Raw genomic sequence first — 11,103 nt, forward strand, 5'->3', positions numbered from 1 at the left:
CTAAGCTCCCATCTGCTCGGCATGGTGCATATCCAACGTCTGCAGCTCCTTCTCACACCTCTTACCAACAGGAAGATGAAGAACAGAGCAATGACATGCTTTGCCTGTGATTACATACTGGCTAATTTCTAATGTAGAAGTAAAATCTGTTTCTCCTGCGTGCTAGGCAGACACGCCAATGTAGACTAGTGAACATACCTATGGTGGCACACAGCTATACATCCCTATAATTCTATGCACATTTGTGGATATACTGGTTGTGATGTATGCTCACACACATTCAGAAATAGTGTGCAAATAGCTACACAAAGACACAGGCAGTCTGGTATCTATCTCCAACAGAAAAAAAAAAGACAGAAAGCTAAACCCTACTATCCTCCAGCAAAAATGATAATGATTACACTAGAGTTATGATTGCACTGGTGTCTCTGTACACAGCCGCTAAACCCAAGGAAATCTCAAGCCAAGCCATGAGCGAATGGTAACCTCAACCCACAAACTTTCCTAGCCAAAAGGGTGTTCTGGTCTCCCAGTACAAATTAGGAAGTCTACAGAAATCAGAGAATTAGTCCAGACAGCGCAGGAACCAAGACAAGAAGTTGATGTACAAGATGCAGGGACTGCTTAACAAGACCATTTCCTCAAAGCTCCCCATAATTAACACATCCAACTCTTCACACCTTTCCCAGGCCAGGACTGTTCACATGAACAATTTGAGCCACCATAACGTGGCACTGTCATTGAAAGAATTTGCGCTGTCTTTTCCCCATCCCTATTCCACACAGCTCCTTCCCTTGTGCTGGCACAAGGGTTTAGCCACATTTGGCCATCGTGAACAAGGATCGGGAAACCTATCTGGGTTTAAAACTCACTGGTATACTTATGCGTTTGCTTACATATTTTGCCAGGTACGTTTTAAACTCAGCTCAGTGCTGCGTTCAGCTCAGCTCACAGGGAGGGTTAGCACAGGAGTGAAAAAGAGCAGCAGAGAATAAAATAATTTCTCTTGGTGGTGAAGCTAATTCATGGAGACTTAAAATGTTTCTGAGGCTACAGCCCCTGCTAAACGGAAATCCACTGCTAGCCAGACATACGCTCTGTTTGTCCCTTGAAATGCATGAGGTCAGAATCAAAGTGCCATCCATAGCCTAAATGAAAGCAACGGTAAGCTGGGAAAATCAGTGCCCCTTTTCTGAGATCTGTCCACCCCTGAAGGAGAGCCTTCTTACTCAGTTGTTTGCAACCTTTAAAAATTTGTGTACGATAAAGGTTTTCTAATGGATATGTGGATCCGGGGCAGTGAATTTAAGCCCACTCTCAATAGATTTGCTTTGCTTATTTTGCTTCTGCAAATGCATTAAGAGCAGTCTATCAGTCATTGCAGATACAGATTTGTTGTTACAAACCAATGATCTAATTTGTTCTTAAATTCTGCAGCTGAGGTTTGTGTGTGAGAAGGATTTATGTGGCTGAAGAATTAAGTGGGCACTTCGTGAGTGGAAAAGAAAGAGAAAATCTGCTGATATTTCGGAGATGAAGTGGTGTAAAAGCTTTCTGATCATTTAAGCATCCCTGGGAAATGAGAGCTTGTTCTTCCTGAGGTAGTTGATCTTTGAAACTGCTTGTGTGAAAATGGCTGGGAATTGGGAACAATTAGCTGATTAAGTGCAGCAGGTAGCATGTGTTAACCAGGAAAAAAAGAGGTTCATCTGCAATGACCCCCGGTTACACACACCCCACACTCCCCATGTATGCAGGAATGCAATCAATCTGATTCTCCACTTATTTTAATCGGTATAAATCAGGCCCAGCTGTTGAAATCGACCTTAATTACACCGGGAAAATAAAGAAAAGAAAAGCCAGGGCTGAAAAACAAAGATCCCCGTTCGCTGGCACAACAGCAGGTACCGAGAGCCCGGAGCCGCGCACGGGGAGCACTCCCGCGTCCCTGGCCGGCCTCAGCTCCGCAGACAAAGCCCTGCGCACCGCTGCGCAAAAAGAGAGCAGCGCCGGGCGGGCGGGCGCGCAGACAAAGCGGGACAGCAGGCGGCGGAGCGCTGCAGCATGCGGGGCCGCGCAGGGCTTCCTCTGCGAGTGGGCTGGTGGTGGTGGTGGCGGCGGCCGCTTTTTTTTTTTTTTTTTTTTGCGTGTGAGTGTTATTTTTTTTTTCTCTTCACCAACTTCCTTCCTGCTCCAACTGCCAAAGCTCAAAGCTGAGCGCTGAGAGCGGAGGAGGACCCCGGCCGCAGGCGCCGCTCAGCCGGTGAGTACGAGCCCCGGCGAGGGGAGCAAGGGGGGAGCCGGGTAGGGGGAGAGGAGCGGGCTCACCCCTGGCTCGGTCTCCCCTGGAGCCGCGCAACTTTGCGCCTTTGCTCCCGGCGGCTGGCTCCGTTGCCCAGCCTTGCCCGGGGAGACGGGCAGGGCCCTGCCTGCATCCGAGGGGGAAGTCGGGTTCTGCGCTGTGATGGGGTAGAGGGGCAGAAGAAGGGGAGGCAGCCCCGGGGTGGTGGGAGGGCCCCGGGGGGGGACGGCGGCTGTATCCGGCGGAGTGGTACCCGGCGGTCCCTGCGGGTGCCTGGGCAATGGGCTCCGTTTCTGCCCTCGCACCCCAGGGGGGTGGGATGGGGAGGCCAGGGCCGGGGTGCTGGTGGGGCTGGTGTGTTTCTCCCCCATCGTGGAAAATAGATTCCTCCCTGTCAAACCCGCTTCCTGGAGATAAGCCCTCCATCAGGGGGTGGTTTGGGGGAGTGAGTTTGATGCACAGAGGGAGGGCAAATAAAATGATGACCCTGTGACATCGCTCTTTGTGCCCCGTGGCGGCATGGTGGGGGCAAGGAGGTGCCCACCATCCACCATGTCTCCTGCCCCGTCCTGCTGCAGGTGCGAGGGCAGCCACCCACCGCTGGCACAGGCAGAGCCTAGCTGAGAGACCCTGGCACTCCTCGGCAGGGCATGATTCCTCCTTCACCTCCTGCAGCCATCTCTCTCTCTCTGGCACAGGGTAGCACTGCCCCTGCTGCTTTGTGGTGCTGCCAGGCCTCAGAGGTGCAGGTGATGCACAACTGCGGGTTGGGGCTGCAGGAAAGGAAGAAAAATGTGGCGGGGCAGGGCATAAATCACCTAAATTTCTCCTTGCATAGAGCATTTATAGGGTTAATTTTCTCATTTTTAATGAGGCTCGTAGCCTGAGGCCACGGGGGTCTCCATCTTAGCCCAGCCCTTGGCCTGGGAGCCCAGGGACCCTGACAGTTGGGTACTGACACGATCACTCTGGGGAAGCACTGGTGGCTGAGCCCTGTAGCATATCTTGCGTATCTGTAGCATAGCTTGCAGAGGGGACCAGTCCTAGAGGTGGAGCGAGTAGAGGCAGGGGCAGCTGAGATGTGAGCTTTCCTCTTGGTCACCTCCTGCCTGGGAATTTGTCAGGAAGGCAGGTCAGGTCCGCAACCTGGGGAGAAATGCCAGAATTGGGTCTGATTGGTGCCATCCTGAGATGCTTGCGAGCCAGGGGTTGTTCAGCCCAGACAGCTTGGCTGGTGCTCTTCCCCAGTGGGCTCTTGCTGTTGGCATAACAGTCTGCCTGTCCACTTCTCTGGGAGATTTTCAGAGCCTAAAAGCATTCCCCCCTCAAGTGAGCTGCCGCCACGGGCTGGCAGGGAAAGTCTCTGTGGCATGTGTGATGCAAAGGGAAGGTCTGAGGGATGGGGAACAACCAACTGGTCTAGCCGTGACACTCTGCCTTTTCTCTGCATGTGGCCAGAGATCTCTCTCTCTCTCTCTCTCTCCCCCCGTTGCCTGGGTCTCTCCCTCTCCTGGGATAAACCACAACCCCCCCCATGGAGGACAGGGGCAGGCAGGCAGCTCTGCTCTGTGGTTGTAGTGGTGGCAGATGCAGCCTAGTATCACGAGAGAGCTTGGGAGAGTGGAAATGACTCAGATCTGCAGCCGGAGCCCAAGTGGAAGGCAAGACCTGGCGGTGGCTGCCACAGCTCACCACGTCCTCTTCCTGTGCCGAGTGTGGGATGGCACTGAGGGGATCGCAAGGCTTTGTAAGGTGACTGTGCTGGGGCTGCAGAGCAGTGGGGCATGAGCAATCGTTGCTTTCATGAGGGAGCTTCTGGTTTCCTTCCTCATGAGGACAAGCTCAAAGGCCTTTCTCATGGTACGTGGGCCCTCCACACTCCTAGGGCTGGGCGTGAACTCAGCCAAGGTTATTCAGCTGCTGGGACGTGCTTTCTTTCCTGTCCATTTGAGTTGGGATTCCCTTTTATCTCCCAGCTGCTCGCTCTGCACTAGTTCCTGACTCACCACAAAATGCCATTGCAAAGTAGTCTTGCATCAGGGCCGTTTCCCATTAGCATGCCGGACTGAGTCTTCTTGTTTCTCTGCTGTTCAGTCCTTCTCTGTTCCTTTGTAACATGCCAATATACCACTCCTCGGTTTGTTGTGTTTTTTTTTTTTTTTTTTTTTCCCCACTGGAATTGCACTGGGAGGTCTGCATATTACTCATGGCTGCCTAATTGCACTTGCTGATTCACCCTGAACTGTTGCATATACATATATATATATATTTTTAAATTTCCTTTCTGTTTTAATGAATAAGAAAAGTATCCTGCTAGCTCCCAATTTAACTTTTGGGAGTAGGGGCAAATGTTAAGGCCACAGCCACAGAGAGGGATAAAGGGTTTACTGGGGAAATTGCAAATAAGCAGGCAAAAGGGGAATTTTTAGCAGGAACAGCCTCCAAGAAGGAGTTGTTATAAGGATAAGCTGAAGTGAACTGAATGATCTGTGTAGCTTGACTAAATCCTTTTGCTGCCAAACATCAAAGAATGGCTTGGCCATTTGTGACAACCACCACCGCACTAGGGCATTGCTCTGTTTCTCAGCCTTTCTCTGAAGAGGGGGAAGGTGGCTAGGACCATGCAGCTGGCTCTGCGAAGCAGGCAGCTGACTAAGGGGGACCTCTCTCACAGCGCTGCTCACCTCTCCTGCCTTTGTCTCCTGTTCCCCATTCCCTGCCCTCTGCCTGGCTGCCCATCAATTGATCTCTCCCCGCTCTGGCTCCCATTTGGGCTGCCACCCAAGCAGCTTCCCTGCCCTCTTGCATTCAGCGGCACATGTCCCAGCCGTGCTGGCTGCGTGGCTGCAGGCTCCAGCCGTCCTGCCTCTCCTTTCCGAGAAGCCCCACTGATGCAGCGCCGGTACGCAGGGCTGCTCTGCAGCCGGCTGGATGCGGTCACCGTCGCGCTTCCTTCCTCAGCGGGAAGGAGACCTGATCGGTGCATGAAGTGAGCTGTTCCTGGGAGCAAGCACCGGGAACGCCAGCAGATAGATTGTAGTGGGTGTGTTTCCTTGAGGGCTTCAGCTAACTTGCTAATATAAGGGAGTTGCTGTCAGGTATTTTATCTTTGTATGAGATGCTGCCTGAATATGGCTTTTAACCCGTTATGAGAGGGTGAATTAAACCTCTGGCCTTGGCTTTATTTGTGTCTGTGTGTGGCAGTGGCTCTTTGTGCAAGATAGCTGGCAAGTGCTGAAACCTCGTACAGTGGCTTGTAATTGCAGGGTTGCCGGCCAGCCACCGCGCTGCAGAGTGGCTGTAAATCACTCCGGTTTCAGCCTCCGCTCCCGCACCTCCTCCCCGGGAGGGAATAATGGTGTAGATCTGCGTGTGCACGTGGTGCCTGCAGGGAGAGGAGCGGGGGCAGAGGGGGATTGTGATCGAGCCAGAATATCAGCACAGCAGTGTTGGAATTGCAGCCGATCACCGTCGCCATTTGCCTGTAACGATCCTGCTGCGTTTGGCACTGGGCGGGCATCTGCCAGCCCGGGGGACTGAACCACACTGTGCCTAGACCGAGTGCCCCCAGGGTCGCTACCCCCTTGCGGAGCAATCCCATTGACTGCCCCCTCGTCTGTTACCCAGACCAAGTGACCATGACTGAGAAGACTCAAGAACCTCATGTGGAGGAAGATGATGATGAGCTGGATGGGAAACTCAACTACAAACCTCCTCCCCAGAAAACACTGCAGGAGCTGCAAGAGTTGGACAAGGACGATGAAAGCCTCGCTAAGTACAAGAAGTCCCTGCTGGGAGATGGACCTGTGGTAGTAGGTAGGCTGGGGCATGCTGATAGGAAGGGACTGGGGAGATGCATCGCAACAGTGTGCTGTGGGGATGGGGCAAGGTGGCCTTAAAGAAGAGGGAGCTTGTTTGACCAGGCACATGCACTGCTTCTGCTGGAGGACTGAGGATGAGCAGGTGGAGAGATGCATGTAAAGGAAGCAGGGAAGATGCTCTGAGCATTAGGTGTAAGGTTACTAGGGAGTGCTGGCATTGGAAAGGGATTTGTGGTGGGAGGTGTGTGGGCCTTGGAGGACTCCTGAGGGGTTAGAAACATGAGGGGACCAGCCTATGCTAAAAGGGGGCCTTGCTGCTGAGAATGATCTTCAGAGGAGAGTCTCCTGTAGTGGAAAGACTTCCTCTAGGTATTGGGATGGAGGCTGGAGGGATCCATGTTGAAAGACTGGGTAGATGCGTGGTCTTACTGTGCGAAAAGAAGCCTGGCGTTACTGGGTGTTTTATGAAGTGCAGTTTCTGTGTAGGAAAGCAACCCTGTGTCTTCAGTGTTGTTCTCTTCCCCCTGCATTTAATTTTGCAAGCTGACAGCTTCCCCCTGACTTTCCTACCTGCAGACCCAACAGCTCCCAATGTGGTGGTCACCCGACTCACCCTGGTATGTGACTCTGCTCCAGGACCGATCACTATGGACCTTACAGGTAGGCACAGACTCTGTCCTTGGGCACGAAGGGGAACAAGCAAAGGCCCTGACATGCTTCAGATTGGAAGGGAGTTTGTCCTTGGGATGCTGCAGTGGGTTTTAGAGGAACTCGGAGGGCATCTTAGCCTTGTTTCTTATTTTAAGGTATACATGTATAAAAAAGAAAAGGAGATGTAATTGAGGAGAGTGTCAACGGTCTAGGAGCTCCTGGGTTTCTCCTGCCTTCTCTCCATACTTTCCTTCAATGAGACCTCATGAGCACAAGGGATGTGCATTCGTTCGGGTAACGAGCTGTTTTGAAACTTCAGAATCGAGCAATACTGCAGTTCCGGCTCCTGGGGACATGGGGAGAGAACCAGGCTTCACCTTATATGGGCTTTTCTGCAGAGAGAGGAAGCTGGGCCCAGAGGAACAGAGAGGCTTCCTGTTCAACCGAAACCATGCAGAGCCCTGCAGAGCCCAGGCAGCCTCGCAAGCTGGGCAGGAGCTGCGAAACATGGCCCGTGCAGCCCAGCCTGGGGCTGGGCATGGATGAAGCATGTACACACGCCTGCAGATGCCCAACAACGAGTCTGTGCATAAATATCTTTGTGTATATGTGCCCAGACCTGTGTTTGTTTAGTCATGATCTTCATAGATGAGGACGCAGACACACATGTACACCCAGGCATTTCTGTGTATGTGCTCTCACAGTGCAATTCCTTATACAGACCTCCGTATACTTATTTTGCAGCTGTGCTGTCTTTCGAAGGGATGCTCACCTCCGACACCAATCCCAGCCCCATCTCACCACGTGTGGTCTCTTCTCGCTGTGACACCTCTGGCTAACGGCTTGATCCTCTCCTTACAGGTGACCTTGAAGCACTCAAGAAAGAGACCTTCGTATTAAAGGAAGGAGTGGAATACAGAGTTAAGATCCATTTCAGAGTGAGTTGTTTTCCTTCCTATTGCTTCTCATCAGTTGCTGAGGCCAGTCGCCAGCAGTCAATCACATAACTAGAGCCGGGCAGCGTGCCTGCCCAAAAGCTGGGCCCTTGTAAAGCTCCCCTGGCTTCAGGTGTTGTTCTATCCAAGAAGAGACCGGATCTTTCCAGGGAATTGCTTCTGCTTGCTCGTTCCTTGGAAGAAGTTGCTTTCTGTCCACTCACAATGGTGAACAACAGGTGATTTAGAAGCCAGATGAGGAGTTTTGGCTGAGTTTGGCTTGGCTTTTCAGCCACCAGAAAATCTCTAATTCACACAAAGTGGGAATGGACAGGGAGGAGAAGAGATAATGACTTTTTTTCCATGAAGTACTGGTTCAGTCTGCATTGCTGGGCTTCATGTATGCATAAAAAAGATTTAATACTGTAGTATTTGGCTGAAGATACTTGAGTTCTTCTGGGTCACAATATACCAAAACGGGCTTATTTATCCCCCTCTCCCAATAACCAGTGTGTCAGCCATTTCCTCTGTTTCCAGCTGAAAATGAAACTCAGCCACGCTGCAGTGTGGCTTCCAGCGCTGAAGTGATCATCTCCACACGTTTGCTGCAGACAAAGCTGGCTTTGGTAGAGAAGGCAAAAAGGGAAGGAGGATAGTTTTGCTGAAACGGAGGAGGGAAAGTGTTAATGTTGTGGGTTCTGTAGGAAAGATTTCCCTTCTTTGAGGCTTGCTCGCTGTCTGAGAGATGACTGTCCCCAGAGACACCTCCAACTCTCCTTTGTGCTATGAAATATTTCCATCTGTATCTGAGCCCTGTTGACAGGAGACGCCTGGAGCCAGACAAGTTCGTCTAACTCCCTCCCTTGTCCCAAGGCTGGTAAGAGCTGGCACCATGTGAATTCTCCCCTGGGATGTAAAAGGATCTGCCTGTCTTGTTTCCAGATTGAGTAGTGCTGCGGGGAGGCAGTGTGTGCCAGAGGGGGACAGCAAGGAATACATCCAAGCTATCCATGGAAGATTTGAGGAAAGATTATGAACAAAACTGTGTCCCTCTGCGTCTTGAGGAGAAACTTGCTAGCTCCCCACTGAGCTTAGAGGGCAGCTGGGAGTGCTCACCCATTTGTGATGGAGTGATGACTCTAGTCATCCATGTCTAGTTTTCAATGTGGAAATTCTTAACTGGGAACTCTGTGCTTCACTTTCCTTTGTCCTCATCAGCTTGTCTTGGGAAGCTGACTAATGGCTCCAGTCAGCCTCAAAGTCAGGGAAAGGATGGGGAAGGGCAGAAGATGCACAGAGGATGCTGTAGGTCTCCACGTGCCTATGGAGAAGTCATGTTAGGACTTTCTACGATGTGTTCTGTCCTGAGCCCTTGAGAGCGGTGGTGTAGGAATCCAAGATGGGTATGTTTCTAAGGAGAGAAAAACAGCAGATACAGAACCCAAAGCCTTCCTGTGACACTTATTTCTGGTCACTTCTTGCAGGTAAACAGGGACATTGTGTCGGGACTGAAATATGTGCAGCACACCTACCGGACAGGAGTGAAGGGTGAGTAAGAGCTCTTCGTGCCCTGCACACCAGTGCTCCTATGCCCGTGTTCACTCTGCTCAAAGAAGTGTTTCTGCAGCTCTGGGCTGGGACAGAGCCTCTCTGGGCCCCAAGGTTCCCCCTGTGCTGCCACGCAGGAGGTGAGACTTCTCAGCCGAGTGCAGTAGCCTGCACTCTGCATCACCCAGGCCAACTGTCTCCTGTGCCTGTGCAAACTCATTACAAGCCAGCTCTGGTGTCTGTATGCTACACCACTGTCTGCAGCAGCAAAGTCCCTAGAGACACTTGCCACAGATTTCCTCTTCATACAGAGCTCTTCAACTCCCCCTTGCCCCCTGTAGAGTGGCTCAGCCTGTGTGGAGCTTCCCACCCCCTGAAAGCTCTTCCAGGTGCACTTGGTAAAATTCAGAGCTTCTCTATGAAGCTTCCCACTGTGTGCAGAGCCCTGTGTTTGCCCATGGCCTCTCCTCTTTGCGCAGTGCTGCCCTGCCTGGACAAGGCAGAGGAAAGCCCCATTTTGCACACACATATCCCACATGTGCATTTTTGCATGCAACCATCTCTAAAGCTCCAGCGTCCCATTCAGCACACATAAATGGTGTCTTCTCACAAGAAAAGAGAAGTAGCGGGAGATCAAGAGAGATCTTAAGCCATATGCTGGGTGTACCAACTCCCTTCCAGCAGCATATACATGTGAGAGGGTGCAGACAGATTTGCCTGTCCATTTACCTGTCGATCCATTTATCCTTCCAGCTGTCCTTGTGCTTCAGTAACCCACTTTTTCCACTGATTTTGTTCCCCTTGCTGACATGGACTGTCCATTTCTCTCCCCAATATCTCCTTTCTGTCTGTGATCTGTGCTCATGCTCATGGCTTCTTCTCTCCTTTATCATTCCCCACTTGAGGGGCTTATCCCTTGTGGATTGTTTTCTCCTAGTGGACAAAGCCACATTCATGGTTGGCAGCTACGGGCCACGGCCGGAGGAGTACGAGTTCCTGACGCCTATTGAGGAGGCTCCTAAGGGTATGCTGGCTCGAGGCACCTATCACAACAAGTCCTTCTTCACGGATGACGACAAGCATGACCATCTCACCTGGGAGTGGAACCTGTCCATCAAGAAGGAATGGACAGAATGAGTTCACCCAGTTTGCCTTCCCCCTTCCCATCCCCTTGCCTCCTGCACCAGTCTCCAGGTGGGCCATGCCCACCACGCTGCTCCTTCCTGCCACCGCGGCCGGCCACAGCCCTGGCAGCCCTTCCCGTGGGAGCCGGGGCTCTGTGCCAGCCTCGGTCGATGCACAGGCCTGCAGGCGGCCTTTGCTGCTTCTTCTGATACACTGAAAATAACCCGCCCGTTCTCACCACTGCCCCATCGTGACACATAATGGGTTAAATTGGGAAGCATCTCCCTCCCTCTCTCCCCGTACTTCCTCCTGCTGCCTCCATCTCTCCTGTACCAACTCCGGTCCCGGAAGTGCCTTTTCTAGGAAACAAGATCACCTGGCAGGGCGGACTGGTCCCTGGAAAATCCCTATCTTGAATTACACTTGCCATGTGCTCTGACTCATTGTAAATGGTTACTTACCTCCCATGATGGTCTCCTGGTCTGTATCTGGTGCCCTACCCTGTTAAAATCCATCCTTGTGCAGGCAAAACCAGTCAGGGGGAATGCAGCTAGATGCTGTAACAAGACTTCAGTGTCCTAAGAATAAAACCAGTTTCTTTCTTCTTTTCTGCATGAGTGTCACATTCTTTTCTGGAGTATGGCTCTGGAGTATGTTTTTCAGTGAGGTAAATGTGGAGAATACGTTATAGGAAGGCTTAAGAGCATGTTTCAGAAGGGAA

The 11,103-nt window shown here is 51.8% G+C and overlaps 1 protein-coding gene across 2 annotated transcripts; it reads left to right on the top strand.

Moving 5' to 3' along the window:
- The first annotated feature begins 2,051 nt into the window (after positions 1-2,051).
- On the top strand, positions 2,052-10,987 carry ARHGDIB (Rho GDP dissociation inhibitor beta). Of its 2 annotated transcripts, none has more exons than XM_075152395.1 (6): positions 2,052-2,263; positions 5,930-6,118; positions 6,700-6,783; positions 7,636-7,712; positions 9,194-9,257; positions 10,195-10,987. In XM_075152395.1, exons 2-6 carry the CDS (start codon positions 5,941-5,943, stop codon positions 10,392-10,394), a joined length of 603 nt encoding a protein of 200 aa, XP_075008496.1. In that variant the 5' UTR covers positions 2,052-2,263; positions 5,930-5,940; the 3' UTR covers positions 10,395-10,987. The 2 variants fall into 2 exon arrangements, with proteins under 2 accessions (XP_075008496.1, XP_075008504.1); XM_075152403.1 differs by lacking the exon at positions 2,052-2,263 and adding an exon at positions 4,035-4,054.
- The last annotated feature ends 116 nt before the right edge of the window (positions 10,988-11,103 follow it).

Source organism: Calonectris borealis, chromosome 1, assembly GCF_964195595.1.
Source record: "Calonectris borealis chromosome 1, bCalBor7.hap1.2, whole genome shotgun sequence".
Taxonomy (NCBI): domain Eukaryota; kingdom Metazoa; phylum Chordata; class Aves; order Procellariiformes; family Procellariidae; genus Calonectris; species Calonectris borealis.